At 35.3% G+C, this 18539-nt stretch overlaps 1 protein-coding gene across 6 annotated transcripts in view; it reads right to left on the bottom strand.

Moving 5' to 3' along the window:
• KIAA0825 (KIAA0825 ortholog) overlaps positions 1-18539 on the bottom strand; it is a 399405-nt gene that overhangs the window by 278306 nt on the left and 102560 nt on the right. For all 6 annotated transcript variants that reach the window (XM_036094057.2, XM_078067063.1, XM_078067062.1 and 3 more), the window contains 4 exons: positions 15794-15955; positions 5699-5793; positions 2019-2246; positions 94-359 (listed from right to left, as the gene is read on the bottom strand). In XM_036094057.2, coding sequence (XP_035949950.2) covers positions 94-359; positions 2019-2246; positions 5699-5793; positions 15794-15955 — 751 coding nt within the window. The remainder of the gene's footprint in view (positions 1-93; positions 360-2018; positions 2247-5698; positions 5794-15793; positions 15956-18539) is intronic.

Below are 18539 nucleotides of genomic sequence, written 5' to 3'. Positions count from 1 at the left end.
TCAAATATTATCATCAAAATTTCACTCCAGTGATATCCAAAGATTACACGTTCCTTTAAGCATGGCCATCAACTTAATGTAAATGACACTCACTTCTTAGTATTTTCTTTCATCAAATCATCGTACTGCGTAAAATGCTGGAAGACATAGATGGCTGTGGATAGCAACGTGTGTAAGTTTGTCAGGGGTGCTTTGGCAGGAAACTCCTTGCCTCTCTCTTGCAGTCTCGCCAGGACAGCTGTTGCCACTTTACAACAGGCCTCCACAAAGTTTGCTCTAATTTCCTGGAAAGAATCATCTCTGCATGCCAGAGCCAGTGGAAGCATTGTGTCAAGTTTTTCCATGATGTCAGAACAAAACTAGGGAGAAATAAATGTAGCACTGAGTTATTTGTACTCTGACAGCACCGTGTAATTTATGTACAGGGGAGCCAAATTCCTAAATAATGAAGTTGGCATCAAGCATAAATATAATGACACAACGTTATAATAATCAATTTCTCAGTTTCTTGTAGAAAGTTAAATGTTTTATGTCAATAAGGAAATACCAAAAGGATGCTTCTCTATATATAACCTTCAAAACTTATGCTTTCCAGACCGAAACTATGAAAAACTCATGAAATGGCTATACATGACAATGCTTTATTTGTAGTTAATAGAACTTGGAAAACACGTATCCTTGATATTAATCTGTATTATTTTTGAACTTATTCTAGTTTCTTTGTTGAATTTTCATAAAGTATCTTCTTATTAATCACCACCTATACATAAGGTCTATCGATTTATTTTAAATAATCTAGAAGCATCAGAAACAATATCACATGGCATCTTCTTATTGGTAAGGAGTCAGCAACTTTCAGAAGTGATGTTCTTGGCTTTTCAGTCGTTATTATCAATCTAATCTTTCTCAGTGGCAAAGGAAGTATGAGGGATGGGAAGGCAATACTAGCCTGCACTCCCAATTTGCCAACAGTCTTCCCAGGGGAATGTTCTAGAGCCTCAGGTTGGCAGTAGCCAAATAAGGAGGCCATCTTTAAGAATGCTCTTTAAAAAAAAAAAAAAAAGATTTTATTTATTTATTTGAAAGAGAGAGAATATGAGCTGGGGGAGAGGCAGATGGAGAAAGAGAGGCAGACTCTCCACTGAGCAGGAAACCCCATGTGGGGCTTGATCTTGACCCTGGGATCATGACCTAAGCCGAAGGCTTACCTGACTGAGCCACCCAGGCACCCCAAGAATGCTCTTTTAAAAACATTCCAGTCATAAGTTGCTGAACTCATTGTGGGCTTAATACTGAGTAACTGCATTCATTTATTTGCGTAATTACTTCCTATTTTCTCAGTATGCTCTGTGACTCTCAAGGCACAAATAAAGATGCAAGACAGATGCTAATGAAATAGAATGTGCATTGGCGTGTAAATAAAGATTTAAAAGTTGCCTAGACCAATAAAAGACAGTAATTCCTTCAACCTCCTCAATTTTTTGGGAGAAATCATTCAAAGGTATAGCCCAAACAAGCAGTTTTCCCAGTTCCCCATGAAGTCACAGAAGCATCTGCTTTAGAGGCCTCAGACTCATGGAGCAACAAGTTGGCCACGGGTTTCAGTCTTTTTTGCTAGCAGTGGCTGTGGCCCATGGACACCAGAGAAGAAATCTGGTACTGAGTTAAATACCAAGTATTTGCCAAGAGACTCTACAATTGTTCTATAGGTTCCCTTTGCAATGTCTTATATATTTTTTTTAAGATTTATTTTATTTATTTGAGAGAGAGGAAGAGAGTGAATATAAGTGGTGGGGGAGGGACAGAGGGAGAGAATCTTCAAGCAGACTCCCCACTGAGCGCGGAGTCCATCGCAGGATTCGATCCCACCACCCATGAGATCATGACTGAAGCCAAAACCAAGAGTCAGATGCTCAATCAACTGAGCCACCCAGGTGCCCCGCAATGTCTTATATTAAAAAAAAAAAAAATCTCATTATGCCAGTCGACAATTTGAAAGGATTTTATTTGACACTTGCCTTTGCAATTTTCTTTGGTTGATCCTCCTCAGGAACCACATGACTGTCTTGCCAAACTTGCTGCACATTTACAAGGGTCATAGCATAGGTTACAGCCAAAGACCTTTCATTCTGTTCCTGTTGGAGAATTTTTGTGGAAAAATCTTCAATTGCTGTTGTTATACACTGTGCCACAGGAAGAGACACTTCTTTAAATGCACTTCGCCAAGCAAAATCTAGTGAAATAGCCTGAAATATAAATTTATATGAAGTTATATTAATCTTAACTCAGCAACAAGTGTTCACATTGTTATAGATATAAAATTATTACTTTCTTTCAGCATTTGAATATAGGTATTCTTTGGTAAATGGCAAAAACCATTCTTACAACCTGAAAAATATTACCCAGTGAATAAAGCAATATACAAAAACATGTGTATTCTTTATACAGAGTAATATACTGGCATTTCATTTTAATTCATCAGTGGATTTAATCAAAAACTTTTTTCAAAATTTAATCTTTTAAATATAGTTCAATAAAACTATCTTTATGAGAGTTAAAAGTTACATTTACTGTTTATCACATAAAGCAACCTTTAAATTCAATAGATTTAATAAAGCCTAAATTAGATTTTTAGTCTTTTTTGTAGTTTATTGTTAACAAGTATTGCAACATAAGACAGGATTTAATATTCAATTTTTTATTTCTTTTTCACTCTCAGAAATCCAGACAAGCCAAAAAAGAGCAACAAGAAATTCCTCAGAGAAATTACATCAAGGCACCTTTCTAGAGTTTTACTTCTTTAGAATTTTACTCAGTTTCTTCACCCACAAATTGGTAAGCAGCACTACTTTTGTTCCAAGAAATGAGGAATTAAAATTATCTGCATTGCTCTGTGTTGGGGGAGTGGGAGAGGCTGCAGGGAATGGAGGCTGGTGGTGTTTTGTCTTCTTTTTTTCTTGGGTTCTGGGCTCAATATAATTATGAATGTATATTATCCCCAAGTCCTCTAATGTTCTCTTAAGTACTAAAAAATTACAGGTAGTAGGTGAACACAGGCTTAGCATTAAATTTTCCCTGTTTCAATGTAATCTTGCTTACTGTAATAATACACCTACTCCAACTTCAGAGGACCCTAGGCTCAATATGCCTGACTGAATTACTTATTTTTCTGGATCTCAGTTTTTTGGTCAGAAAAGTAAAAGAGCTGGGCGCCTGGGTGGCTCAGTTGGTTAAGCGACTGCCTTCGGCTCAGGTCATGATCCTGGAGTCCCGGGATCGAGTCCCGCATCGGGCTTCCTGCTCAGCAGGGAGTCTGCTTCTCCCTCTGACCCTCCTCCCTCTCATATGCTCTCTCTCTCTCTCTCATTCTCGCTCTCTCAAATAAATAAATAAAAAATCTTTAAAAAAAAAAAAAAAAGAAAAGTAAAAGAGCTGATTTTGAATGATTTCTATGGTTTGTCTCAGTCTAAAATCACCGAGATTATGATCATTAGCTTACTTTTCCTATACATACATTCCAGTCAGCATTTATTTAGTGCTTTCTGTATATACCGTATGAAGTAATAAAGATGATTCATCTTCTAGAGCTGAAATTCTATATAATTCTATGACTATAATCAATAATCAAATCTAAAATCAAAATCTATAATAAAAAAGTAGCTCTCATTTTCATTATGTATATAATTATGTACATATATAATTATGTATGTGTATTTCTTTCTAAAGTATATTTGGACCTTTAACATCATAGGGCCTGAAAACACATTTCTCATCTTATTTTTACATAAAAATTAGTTAATAATTGAAACTACTCAGCTCATACAATCTCCTTCCTTATAAATGAAACTTCAGAAGGGCCACAGGTATAGTCCTCTGCCCTAACAGTATTTTCTTGGGACCCATTTATGATAGAAATGTAAAAAGGAACTTACCTCCATGAAAATTAAAAACAACAACAAAACTCTGCTTCTTGTTCTCCCCACCAGGGCATGTCTACTCATTAAAATCATTCATTCATTCATTCAATCAATCAAGGAAATATGTTCTGGTGAAAATTGCCATTAATTGCCATGACCTCAGTGACAATTCTGTATTTTGTGCAATGATGATTACCTTTGCCTGTGGTAATTTATATGTGATTACAATATCTTGACCCATCTGAATTCTCTTTTCAAAATACAGAAAACCAAGCACATTAACAGGTGCTCTTAAAAAGAAAACTGGAAACTTTTACTACTCAAATCAACTCCTAGAAGGCTGTTTTCATAAACTACTACTTGCCTACTTCTACTCTTCCCATCTGATGTTTGGCATCACACATATCCAGTTAGAATAGAGAACGTTTACTAGTTGATCCAAGAAGAAAGAGGAAATAATGTGGCTTTCTGTTCTGTGCACAAAACAGATACCTACTGAATGCCCTTCTTCTATTACCTAAAGCTAATTTCTTAATACCTACGCTGATTTTTGGCTAAGGCATAATATATAACTTTCCATTTTCCCTATTATTTCCCTTCCTTTCTATATTGAAACTGTTAAAACTCTGGGGGTTTTTTGCCCTTTTATTTTTTTAAATTTCTTTTTAAAGATTCTATTTATTTATTTGACAGAGAGAGTGAAAGAGCACAAGCAGGGGGAGCAGCAGAGGGAGAGGGAGAGGCAGGCTCCAGCAGGCTCCCCGCTGAGCAGGGAGCCTGATGTGGGGCTCGATCCCAGGACCCTGGGATCCAGGACCCTGGGATCATGACCTGAGCTGAAGGCAGACGGTTAACCAACTGAGCCACCCAGGCGCCCGTTTTTTGCCCTTTTAAATGTTTACCTGCTATATCAGTCAAGATCCATTCAGAAAACAGAAACCACGCTAGGTATTTCAAAAGGAAGAATTTTAATGTAGGGTGTTAGTTACTAAAGTGATGGAATTTTGAGGAGCCGAACATGAGATATGAAGCAAGACAGATATGAAGAGAGTAGGAAGCCACTGCCACTTTTAGGGCTGGAGGAACAAGAAAAGGGACTGTATATGGGAGTGTGGTTCCTGGGGCCACCAGTCTAAGTTAAAGGTAATGCAGACATGACAGGTGGAGCTGTGTGTTGAGATCAGGGTCCATGGAGGAGATGAGAGTCACAGCTACTACTAGAGATGTTTCCTAAAACAGAAAGAGGGAAGGAAATACTCTGGTTTCTCTCTATCCACCCTCCAGTTCTCCATCACTGCTTTCCATGGGCCCAAACTTCCCAGAATCCTGGAAGGCTAGTTCTCTATAACACAAAGCAGAGCAGGGGAAGAGTAGTAATGGATCTGAGAACAGGCAGAGACCAGTGGATTATTGATAAGCACTCTAAAATAAGAGACCAGTTCAAGCTATTCTTTCCTCTTTCCTTGCCTTTCTAATGTCCATTTTCTCACTTTCAACAATTACATACAGCCCAAATTCTCAAAGTGTAGACGGTGAATTGGGATAAGAACACAGATTTCTTCACTTGCAGTGCCCTACTTCTTCCAGGAAATACACTGTGCAAGAGAGCGGTGTCCCAAGTAAATTCAATTTTTGCCAAAACTTACAAGCTTTTCAACCAGGAATATTTTTCTTTAGTGGCAAAGGGTAAAATTCAAGACATGTTGATTCATAATGGATTTATAGACATATGATACTGTTTTATATGAGTAAAAAACTACCACACTTTTTTCCTCATTCACCTCTTTCACCGGTAGCAATTGCTCTGAAGGAACTCTGGTTTCACTTGCTCTAGGTTTCTCTATTACAACTTCTTGACTGGATGGATCCAAAATTCCTACGCAAGAGAAAAGAAAACAAACACACAAACATACATTAAGAAAAACAAACCACACCATGGGCGCCTGGGTGGCTCAGTTGTTAAGCGGCTGCCTTCGGCTCAGGTCATGATCCCAGAGTCCTGGGATCGAGTCCCACATCAGGTTCCCTGCTCAGCGGGAAGCCTGCTTCTCCTTCTCCCACTCCCACTGCTTGTGTTCCTGCTCTCGCTGTCTCTGTCAAATAAATAAATAAAATCTTTAAAAAAAAAAAACAAACAAACCACACCGGATGGAATTAATAGACTCAGGTTAAAATTAATGATGTAGAAAAGCTCTATCCCTAGTATAGACACACATATACATATATCAAGATGCACAGAACACAGTCAACAAGACATAGGGTGATGTCACCATTTACAGTAACTACAGGATCAAAATATGTAGAGCCACTTTCCATACATACAACTTGATGACATATGCTATTTATATTTATAGTTGATATACATGCATATATAATCTGTAAGATATAGATCCCTTTGTCATTAATATACTTTCATGCTGATAATGTAAGATAAGAGTACAAAGTAAGGGACGCCTGGGTGGCTCAGTCGGTTAAGCATCTGCCTTCAGTTCAGGTCATGATCCTGGGTTTGAGGTCCTGGGATCGAGTCCTGCATTGGGCTCCTTGCTCAGCGGGGAACCTGCTTCTCCATCTGCCTGCCACTCCCCCTTCTTGTGCTCTCTCTCTCTGACAAATTTTAAAAAAAAATCTTAAAAACAAGAGTACAAAGTAAAATTAATTTCCTTGTTCATTTAAAAATTTAACTTCTAAACTTAAGAATGGTGCATTTAAGAAATGGTGATGTTCCTTAGCACATTAATACTTCTTTTCTTGAAATGAGGAAGAACAACAGTACGTGGGTAAACATCAGCACATCAGGAAAAAATACACTATTAATAAGTATATCAATAATCCACTGGAAAAACACAAACCCTGGGATAAGAAATGATCTTTAGCTCTTAAAGTGGAAATATTTCCTTACCTTTATCTTTTAGAATTAAGGAAGTCTTTTCCATGGGGAAAAAATAGAGCTACAAAAATGTAGTAAAAAATATGCCAAAAAGAAACTTCCCACTTTTCCAGTAAGGTTCTATTAATTATAGTTAATTTGAAATGAATGAGTTAGCACTTACCTTTTGTTTTTGCTTAGACTTGATATATGATGATGAATTATAAACTTTGATGTTTTTTTTAATTTTAGAATCTTAAGAATTGGTTTCTGCTTATGTCCTGAGTAAACAAATTTCAAAATCTTACTGATTCTTATCAGTAGGACTTTTGACTGATATAATCATCTCAAAGATGTGAGAGGTTTTTGCTTTTAGTTTTTTCTAAATGTGACTCTATGCGCTGTGAATTGTTTAAGACTGATGAATCACAGACCTGTACCTCTGAAGCAAATAATACATTATATGTAAAAAAAAAAAAAAAAAAAAAAAAAAAAAAGAAGAAGAAGAAGAAGATAGCAGGAAGGGAAAAATGAAGGGGGGGGAATTGGAGGGGGAGACGAACCATGAGAGACTATGGACTCTGAGAAACAAACTGAGGGTTCTAGAGGGGAGGGGGGTGGGGGGATGGGTTAGCCTGGTGATGGGTATTAAAGAGGGCACGTACTGAATGGAGCACTGGGTGTTACATGCAAACAAGGAATCATGGAACACTACATCAAAAACTAATGATGTAATGTATGGTGATTAACATAACATAATAAAAAAAATAAAAATAAATAAATGTGGCTCTATGAGCATAATCATGAATGATTCCTAAGTAGTACAATTTACAAAAGCATTCTCTAGAAAGATAAATACTCCATTTGGCAAGCGATAATATCCTTTTTGGAAATTTTATCAGAGTTTATGTATTGTGAGGAAAAGTTTTCCTCACCTTCAGTATTTTTAATCATTTTGGATTTGTGAACACTTCTGAGAACTTGATAAAAGTGACAGAATACTCCATCCAAAATGTACAATATGATTGCATGGTAGGTGTGCATACACACACACTCACAAACACACATAGTATTGGGGATTCCCAGGCCCTCTTGCACAGTGCATTCGTGAACCCCAAGGGCCTACTGACTGTAGTTTAAGAATCCTGCTTCATTTCTCAACACACACTACAACATAGAGAGGGTTTTAGATCAGTGTTATACCATTTAACCTAAAATGCCTTCTCTCTCTTTTTTTTAAAAAAGATTTTATTTATTTGACAGAGAGAGAGTACAAGGAGAGCAAGCACCAGGCAGAGGGAGAAGGAGAAGCAGGCTCCCCGAGGAAGCAGGGAGCCTGTTGTGGGGCTCGATCCCAGGACCGTAGGATCATGCCCTGGGCCACAGGCAGACGCTTAACCGACTGAGCCACTGAGGCGCCCCTAAAATGCCTTCTCTATGGCTTGCGTTTTACTATATCTTTAAAAAAAAGGTACTATAAATAATTAATTCTAATACTGAAATAAAATCCAGATTAATGAAAGATTTTAAAGAAAAATGAAACTATAAGGCTATTAAAAGAAAATATAGAATATTTTTTAAAAGATTTATGTAGAGAAGATTTTTCAGAAGGACACAAAAGCAGAAGCCATAACAATTCTGCATGAAAAATTCTGCATAACAAAAATATCATTAGCAGTCAAAATAGGTGTGACAAACTGACTTGGCACTCTTTCTCAAAATGTCCATTTTTTTTTTTTTTAATTAGTAGACTTTATTTTTTAGAGCAATTTTAGGCTTACAGAAATATTGAGCAGAAAGTACAGAGTTTCCATATACTCCCTCTCTCTCTGCCCTTAAATATATATATTTAAAGTAGACTCCACACCTGGTGAGGAGCCCACTGTGGGGCTTGAACTCATGACCCTGAGATCAAGACCTGAGCTGAGATCCAGAGTCAGACACTTAACCAACTGAGCCACCCAGCTGCCCCTGGTGTGGTATATTTTTTACAGCTGAGGAACCAACATTGATTATTATTACCTAAAGTCCATAGTTTACATTAGGATTCATTTTTTATTAAGCTTTTATTTTAATTCCAGTATAGTTAACATGCAGTGTTATATTAGTTTCAGGTGTACAATACAGCAACTCAACAAGTCCATACATCATTCTGCGCTCGTCAGGACAATAGCACTCCTTAATCCCTATCACCCACCTCCCCTCTGGTAGTTTGTTCTCTTACAGTTAAGAGTCTGTTTCTTGATTTGTCTCTCTCTTTCTTTTCCTTGTTCTTTTTTTGTTTGTTCCTTAAATTCCACATGAGTGAAATCATGTGGTATTTGTCTTTCTCGGACTGATTTATTTCATTTAGGATTATATTCTCTAGCTCCATCCACGTCATTGCAAATGGCAAGATTTCATTCTCTTTTACGGTTGAATAATATGCCATTATATATCTCACATCTTCTTTACCCATTCGTCAATCAATGGACACTTGAGCTGCTTCCATAATTTGGTATTGTAGATAATACTGCAATAAACATAGGCTTGCACATATCCCTTTGAATTAATGGTTTTGTATTTTTTGGGTAAATCCCCAGTAGTTTGATTACTGGATTGTAGAGTAGTTCTATGTTTAACTTTTAGAGGAACCTCCATACCGTTTTCCAGAGGGGCTGTACCAGTTTGCATTCCCACCAACAGTGCAAGAGGGTTCCTTTTCCCCCACATCCTCGCCAAAACTTGTTTCTTGTGTTTTTGATTTTAGCCATTCTGACAGGTATGAGGTGATATCTCATTATAGTTTTGATTTGTATTTCCCTGATGATGAGTGATGTCGAGCATCTTTTCATGTGTCTGTTGGCCATCTGGATGTCTTCTTTTGGAAAATGTTCATGTCTTCTGTCCATTTTTTAATTGGATTATTTGTTTTTTGGGTGTTGAGTCTTATAAGTTCTTTATATTTTGGATACTAACCCTTTATTGGATATGTCATTTTCAAATATCTTCTCCCATTCTGCAGGTTGCCTTTTAGTTTTGTTGATTGTTTCCTTCGCTGTGCAGAGTTTTTATTTTGATAGAGTCCTAATAGTTTATTTTTGCTTTTGTTTCCCTTGCCTCAGGAGACATAGCTAGAAAAATGTTGCTAGGGCCGATGTCAGAGAAATTATTGCCTATGCTCCCTTCTAGGATTTTTATGGTTTCAGGTCTCACATTTAGGTCTTTAATTCATTTTGAAATTAAGGACTCATTCTTTGTGTTGTGCATTCTATGGGTTTTGCCAAGTGCATAATGTCATGTAACCGACATTACTATTTCTTATAAAATTATTTCACTGCTCTAGAAATCTCCTGTGCTCCATCTATTCACCTCTTTCCCCCCTTCCCTTCCCTTGGCAACTACTGATCTATTCACCTCTTTCCCCCCTTCCCTTCCCTTGGCAACTACTGATCTTCTTACTGTCTCTATACTTTCGTTTTTTCCAGAATGTTATTTAATTGGAATCATATAGGATATAGTCTTTTCAGATTGGCTTCTTTCATTTAGCAGTATGCATTTAAGATTCCTCCATGTATTTTTGTAGTTTGGTATCTCATTTATTTTTATCACTGAATAATATTTCATTGTCTGGATGCACCACAATTTATTTATCTATTCATCTACTGAAGGACATCTTGGTAGATTCTAAGTTTTGGCAATTATGAATAAAGCTGCTATAAACATTCATGTGTTGGTTTTTATGTGAACATAAGTTCAACTCATTTGTGTAAATACCTGTGAGTGTGATTACTAGATAATATAAGACAGTGTTTAGCTTGTAAGATACAATGAAATCATCTTCTTGAGAGGCTACATACAGTATTTTCCATTCCCATCAGCAATGAGAGTTCCTGTTGAGAGTCTACTAATTTAAAAAAATCCTTGTAAGAATTTAGTGTTGTTAGTGTTTCAGATTTTAGCCATTCTAACAAGTGTGTAGTGGTATCTCTTTGTTTTGCTTTGCATTTCCCTGATGACATATGATGTTGAGCATCTTTTCATATGTTTATTTGCCATCTGTATATCTTCTTTGATAAGGAGTCTGTTCAGATCTTTTGCTCATTTTTTAAATGAGTTTTTGTTGTTGTTTTCTTGTTGAATTTTAAGTGTTCTTTGTATATTTTGGATACAAGTCCTTTATCAGATACGTGTTTTGCAAATATTTTTCTCAGTCTATGGCTTGTCTTTTCATCCTCTTAACTACCATACCTTTTCATTTGGCAATTTCACTTTAGAAACTCACTGTCCAGGTATGCATGTGCACATTTAAGACAAAGGTCAAGGAAATTTGCACAATCATTGTTTGTGGTAGCAAATGAAAAGGAAAACAGAACCCTAAATGCTCATCAATGAGTAACAGGTTAAATTATGGTACATGTGCCATTGGAAAATTATTCACATATTAGAAAGAATGAGATCTTTCTATACAACTGTTAATAAAAAAGAAGCTCTGCATAGTATGACAAGATTTCATGTTATGTTAACATGGGGATATATACAAAAGTAGTTGTCTCTGGAAAGGAAAACCAGACAACTGGAATGGAAAAAGACTTAATTTTCACTATATACTCTTTTGTCTTGTTAAAAGTTTTACTATATGCATCGACTACTATTCAAAACAAATCAAAGGAGAAAAAATAATAAAGATCAAATTGTTAATGACATGAATGGACAATGCTTAGATTATTAATGTCATCTTACTTTCCTACAGAAAGCTCATAAAACCAGCTAATTTAAAAAGATATTTAACTCTGGAAAAATAACACTAGTTCAAACTACAGGCTTTGCAGATCTGTTTCTGGAAATAACTATCTGCCATTGTGCAGCTTTGGTTTAAGACTTTAAAAAAAAGTTAATTATCTTATATTTATCATTTCACTTCCAAATACATTATGCTTACTCACTCAAAGTAATATGCTTTGATGTTTATACAAACCATTTGCCTATCTTCAAGATGAATAAGAAAAAAAGATAAGCTTCCCAAGACTTCTTTTGCCAGTGGGCAATTCTACAGTAAGATCGAAAATGAATTATCAAGCAGTTATGATAACTTTTAGAATACCATCTTTTCCACACCAAATTAAAAAGAATTAAGAAACCTAATCCTATATAAAGAACAAAAGGGATCATTTTAAGGCAGTATCAGTAAGACTGATTCTAGACTAATAAGATACCTTGTGGTTTTAATGAATTGTGGCATTTTTGTATTTGTTTGGAATTCAAAATGGTCAATATCAAAATTTGGCATTGTCCAACTTTATGAGCTCTGTGAACATGTGACAAATTATTTCATCTATTTAAATATATATTGAAAACTCTATACACTTACTAGCATTGCCTAGAGAAGTAGCCCATTTTTGGCTCATCACTCTAAAACATACGTATTTGTATGCAGTCAACACTGGTTTCCTTCAGAGCATGCCCAGATTAAGGACGTCAGTAGAGTGCAGAGGGTCACAGGAAAGCCAGCTGCTAAACACGCTCCCCCTAAAGAGTTCGCTGTGGTTCATTTTACATTTCTGGTTAGTTTCCACACTGCCGCTTTCTTTCATAGAGAGTAGAGCTTGGCAGTACTTCCCTGTGACATCCACTTTCACACCCAAATTGGTCTTCATAGGCTCCCATTGTGTGCACTACAAAGCAACTTGCCTTGTTGGCAGCTCTAAGTGGGAACTACAAGTCTTTCTTTTCTTCACTGTTCTTTTCTGGCTCACAAGCAACCTCCCACCAAAAGCTGAATCTGTGGAAGAGACTACATCCAAGAGATAATACTATGAAAAAGTATGAAGAGAAGCCCAGGTGGCCACCTTGCAAATTTCCAATGTGGAAGCCTTCGACCTCTCTGCCCAAGAAACAGCTAAAGTCCTAGTGTAATGAGCTTTACAAACCCTAGGAGCCTCTTTACCTTAACTACATACGCCTCCCTAATACAATCCCTTAACCATCTAGCTAAGGAACTCTTAGAAGCCATTTGACCCCTCTTAAGACCCCCTAAGAGTACAAACAATCTTTCAGAAGATCTGAAATCTTTGATTCTTCTGAGACAAACCCTAAGTGTTCTTCTTACATCCAATTGAAGCAGCCATTGCTCTTTGTCATTGCTGGGGCTAAAGAAAAATGAGGGCCAAGAAACCTCCTGGTTTAGATAAATCTCAGATGCCACCTTTGGAAAATTTGAGGAACTGCCCGAGGAACAGCTGTATTCCAAAGGAGCATTAGAAGTGCCCCGTAAATCAAACCCGAGGCCACTCCAGAAGATATGATCACCTAAAAGAAATACCACAAGGCACCATAACAGTCAAATAATGTCGTGACATTTGCTGAAGTGACCAAAATAGAAAACCATCAAGTCATGACCAAAAAAAAAAAAAGTAAATAAATATAATGACTATATATCTTTCTTTCTCTGAAAATACTTCTTATGTCTCTACAGAATCTACTGCATCATATTCAAATTACTAAGAGCACTGCCAATTTAGCTAAATTGTCAATATAGTGGTAAACATCAAAGTGAAAAGTAAAATATTTAGTTAATCATCCTTATATTTTCTCTATGTGATGTTAAGCACCTGGATATTTTTAAAACATCTGGACAATAAGGGAAAAAAAAAAGCCCTCATTTTCATCACATTGTTTTGGTTACATGGACATAGTAGGCAACTCTTTCCAAGATCTTTATTAGCAAAATATGCTCCAATCAAAAGACACACACAGGAAACCAAATGACTTGATGTTTTTTCCCTTATTCCCTCATACACAAGATTTCCAAGCAAAACATTAACTATCAGGATAACTTTAGATGCATTTGGTTTCTTTAATCATCCATTTCAAGGAATCTTTCCCTTCCTGATTTAAGAAACCAATGCTTTTGATAAGAATTCATTAAGTTGGCTACACTGAATAAAACATTTAAGTTTTTCTTGACAATTCCCCTCAAGATCATTCTTTGCAGGGAGCCATTATATAAAGTTATGTCAGATTAAATCAATCTTAGCTTTGTTATAAAAAATATGAATTTCAACAATGAAGAACACATATATCACATGGGGATGGTCTAGTACTTAAGAAATTTCTTATACCTGTCCTTTAAAATTCCTTCCATGTACGTTGTTCAATAACCCACAACTGTATTTCTATAATACATTCTTATTAATGTGAATTTGAAGTTACTTTCGTCTGCCATGCTGCTTATATAATAACAAATTTGAGTAAGGAAGTATATTGTAGCATAATTATATATTTTCTCTGTTGATTTTATTCAATAATGGTAACTATTTCCCTCAAATATATTGCAAGTCTCAACACTGCTTGATCTTAATCTAAATGAGTTGAACCAGCTTTTTCTTTTTCTGAAATCGGTATATCAAACCTTTGCTTCAATTGTTGGCCATTTGAGTTTTGTATCTTTATAATACTTCTCTAATACAATTTTAATTTTGAATCTATGCTGCCTTTAAAGGAATAAAATTCTTAAAATTCACCTAATTTCTCTAGAGCCTGGTCTAGGACCAAAACAATATGAGTCCCAAGAGGTAAGAATCTAGATGTGTTGTAGTCTGCTCTATTTCTTGATCCGCACTTCAGAGAAGATCTGCTAGAGATGTGGATGAAAGATTCAAAATCTTAACCAGGCATGGTTAGCAACACCAAATGTCATGAGTAGCAACACCAAATGTCAACTACTTGAGGCAACAACATGTCAATCAAAAATTAGGATGGCATATTTATCTACTCAGATCTCTCTTTGACCTAGTCAGTTTAATCTAGAAGATCCTCCAGGGTTCATATTATCTCCTAATTAAATCTACTTTTTCATTCTGTCTTTTAATTTTCATATTTTCTGTCTTATACTTTTATTATTTTCCTATTGGACTTTTCGTCAGCTTTAGAAACCTGAAATCCACGTCCATTTTTCTTCAAATTATCTCCAAGTTTGAAAAAATGATCTACTTGATAATTTAGTAGTGCTACTTAAACTTAATCTGACACATAGAAGGCCAATAAGCTATGCTTAATATAAAAGAAACTTCAGCCCTGTAACTTTTCCAATATTATTTACCCAGGCAAAATAAATAAGGAAATAAAAAAGTAAAATATTAAAGTAAATGTAATTCCTTACTAAGAAATCGGATTTTGAAATTTTCTGATTGATTGCTAATCATTTGGTTCCCTCACTTTATTTCGCAAATGCAGCTACAAGCTATTGTCCTTAAAATGACACATGGTATCATGTGAAAGAGAACTCTGTGTAGTTCATTCTGATATAGATGAAAATATTTATAAGTACAGATATGAACACAAAGAACATATTTTAACTATTATGCCTTTGAATTCCACCTTTAATGTTAGAAACATTATTTTAACATACACGGCATAGCTTTCTTCAAAAGGATTTTGTTAAGACTAACTAAACTTAAAACAACACATAATTAGAATTATTTATATAACAGCTCACCTTTATTGTTTGTTATCTACTAGATATTCTTTTAAATACATACACTAAATCATTTAATTCTCACAACCCTGCATAACATATTGAAATTTGAAGCATGTAACAGGAAAAGAAAACAAAGAGAAAGTTAGTTTAGTCCTACACCATCATTTTGAAGATGAGAAAACGGAGTCTAAGGTTTGCCCAAGATCATCTGGCTGCTAGTAGCAGAAGAGGAGCTACTAGATCATCCAGTATGCTTGTTTTTTTCCATAAGCCGGGCTGTGTTTCTCTGAATTAAAAAAAAAAAAATTAATCTGATTTCATCTGAAGATTATTATCCAGAATTGACTTACAATGCTTTGTCAATTAGAATTATGGAATTTACCATATATAAAGATAAAAATGTAATTTTATGGTGTGCATTATATTTAACATTTATTTAAGGAATTGTATCATGCTTTTTTTTTTTTTCCAAGTAATAGTATAGATTCAGTGGAAGGAAGTGAACACAAAGAGAATAGATTTACAAATTTAAACAAGACAGCATGTTACCTGAAATATTTCTGGGTGTCCTGAGTGATACAAATATTTCTTCCAATAGTTCTTCAACATTTTTTTCCAGCTTCAAGAAAGATTTCATGAGCTGCGATAAGAATGTGAGTTTATCAAAGGAAAGGAAAAAGTTTCTTCCTTTCTGTGGGCATTCCGGAGTTACTGTGAAAAGAGAAGATCAATACTATTACATTTGTACATTTTATTTGTTTTCTCAGTAAATACCGAAACAATCTATGTGATTTCATAAACCATCAAAACTAATAAGATCAACAATTAAACCAAGTTTATTCTTTAAGAAATGCATATAAAATCTCCTATGAGTGTCTTTTCTTTTGGGAAGCTGGAGATGTGTACTCTGTTTGATGAAAATATGACATTTAAATAATTATATTAATTCTCAGAGTTATAAACTAGAATGTGATTTGTTTGTAAAATCACATCTTATATAATTCTATATTTTAAAAAGTCTGGCACAACTTGAATCTAGTCACGAGGAAACATCAGGCAAACCCAAACTGACAGAAATTCTACAAAATAGCTGGTCTGTACTCTTTAAAAGTGGTATGTCACAAAACACAAAAACTAGGAAATTTTCTAGTCAAAAGGAGTCAAAGAAGACATGACAACTGAAATCAATACATGATCGGTATTTTATTTTACTTTATTATAAAGAACACAATTGAGTTAATTTGGTGAAATCTGAGTAACATCTATAATCTAATGCTCTTATTTCATGAATATTTATTTTCTGATATGGATAACTATACTGTGATTATGAAAGAGAATGCCCTTGTTTTTAAGAAATACACACTGGGGAAGCCTGGGTGGCTCAGTCAGTTAAGCATCTATCTTCGGCTCAGGTCATGATCTCAGGGTCCTGGGATGGAGCCCTGGTAGGCTCCCTGCTCAGTGGGGAGCCTGCTTCTCCCTCTCCCTCTGCTGCTCCCCCTGCTTGTGCTGTCTCTCTCTCGGTCAAATAAATAAATAAATAAAGTCTTTAAAAAAATAAGAAATACACTCTTAAGTATATAAGGAAAAATACATGTAATCTATTCTCAGTTCACGAAAAAAATGGTTTTCAGAGACAGTGAATGCATTTGAGGAATTTTTTGAGGAATCTCAATATTTTTACTAGCATTTGAGGTATCTCGATATTTTTTTTAAGTCTGAAATTAAAATAAAAATTTAGCTTAAAAGAAAAAATGACTAGACAAAGGATATAAGTTTTTTTTTTATTTTTTAAAGATTTTATTTATTTATTTGACAGAGAGAGACACAGCGAGAGAGGGAATACAAGCAGGGGGAGTGGGAGAGGGAGAAATAGGCTTCCCGTGAGCAGGGAGACCGATGTGGGGCTCAATCCCAGGACCCTGGGATCATGACCTGAGCCGAAGGCAGATGCTTAATGACTAAGCCACCCAGGCACCCCAGATATGAGTTTTTAAGAAGCATTCCTCCGATAGCATTAAAAAGAAACAACTTAGTTGTTGAATCTAGACTACATAATTCATGAAATCATGTTTAAAAATAACTTCTGTCTAAATAATTGTGATATCAATTTCTTTCATGAGAACAAAAGAACTTAAAGGTTGATTTTTCCCTTTTATAATTAATGGGTTTTTTTCTTTTAAAATTAGATCACACTATCATCTGAATGTAGAAAAGTATCGTATACTCTAAGCATATGGAGAATAGAACTAAACTCACCAAATGGCACTTGGGACCAAGTTTTCAAGAATTTAAGGAATTCTTCCTTTATTATTGTCACTTCTTAAAACATGTATTTAAGAACTACCTTGAGGCTTAATGACAAATTGGAAAATTTGTAAACTCTTATAAAGTAAGCATAAAGTGCATTTGGTGAGAAAATACCAAGAACGCCACTTAGAAATAACGTAAGGCCTGGTGACTCCATGTGAAAAAAATTAACTTCATCACATGGATTTAAAAGAAGCTTCCAAAAAACATACCAATGTAATGGGTAATCCACCTCACTTTAGTTAAACTTTAAAATGTTGGCATCAGACTTGAAACCATACGATAGAGGTTTTTACTAAGGACCAAAAATATCATGGGATCTTTGCAGATAATCTGAGAGAGACCTCTCAGCCAACTTAAACTATGGAATTGAGTCCTGTCCTTAAAGAGTAAAACAAGGCTTAAAAAAAAAAAAAAATCCACAAGTACCTACAAAAACTCGATTTCATCTCTAAATTGATGTAAGGCCTGCGTACATTAAAGTCTATCTCTAAGTAGCTCTGCTCACACTCAACATTCTTCCACAGGTGTGCCACAGAACACAAACATGCATAATCAGCATATAACTAAGGTGTGGCCATGAAAATCATGACCCAAAAATGAAAAGAGAATAAATATACTGTGCATCATTTAGCTGTTGCTTGATTCTCATTTTGCCCATTTGATTTCTTTTAAGTTCTGCTCATGTGGTTGGAGGGGATAGTTTAACTAAACTTCTAAATCTTAAAGATATCTCTTTGGGACCGTTTTGAAACTAGGAGCTGGTTCTTTGAAAGAATTAATAAGATTGATAAACCCCTGGCCAGACTTATCAAAAAGAAAAGAGAAATGACCCAAATAAATAAAATCATGGATGAAAGAGGAGAGATCACAACCAACACCAAAGAAATGCAAACAATTATAAGAACATGTTATGAGCACTATATGCCAGCAAATTAGATAATCTGGAAGAAATGGATGCATTCCTAGGATGTATAAACTACCA

This window comes from Halichoerus grypus, chromosome 2 (assembly GCF_964656455.1).
Source record: "Halichoerus grypus chromosome 2, mHalGry1.hap1.1, whole genome shotgun sequence".
In the NCBI taxonomy this organism is placed as follows: Eukaryota; Metazoa; Chordata; class Mammalia; order Carnivora; family Phocidae; genus Halichoerus; species Halichoerus grypus.
This window is presented reverse-complemented; position numbering and strand designations above follow the sequence as displayed.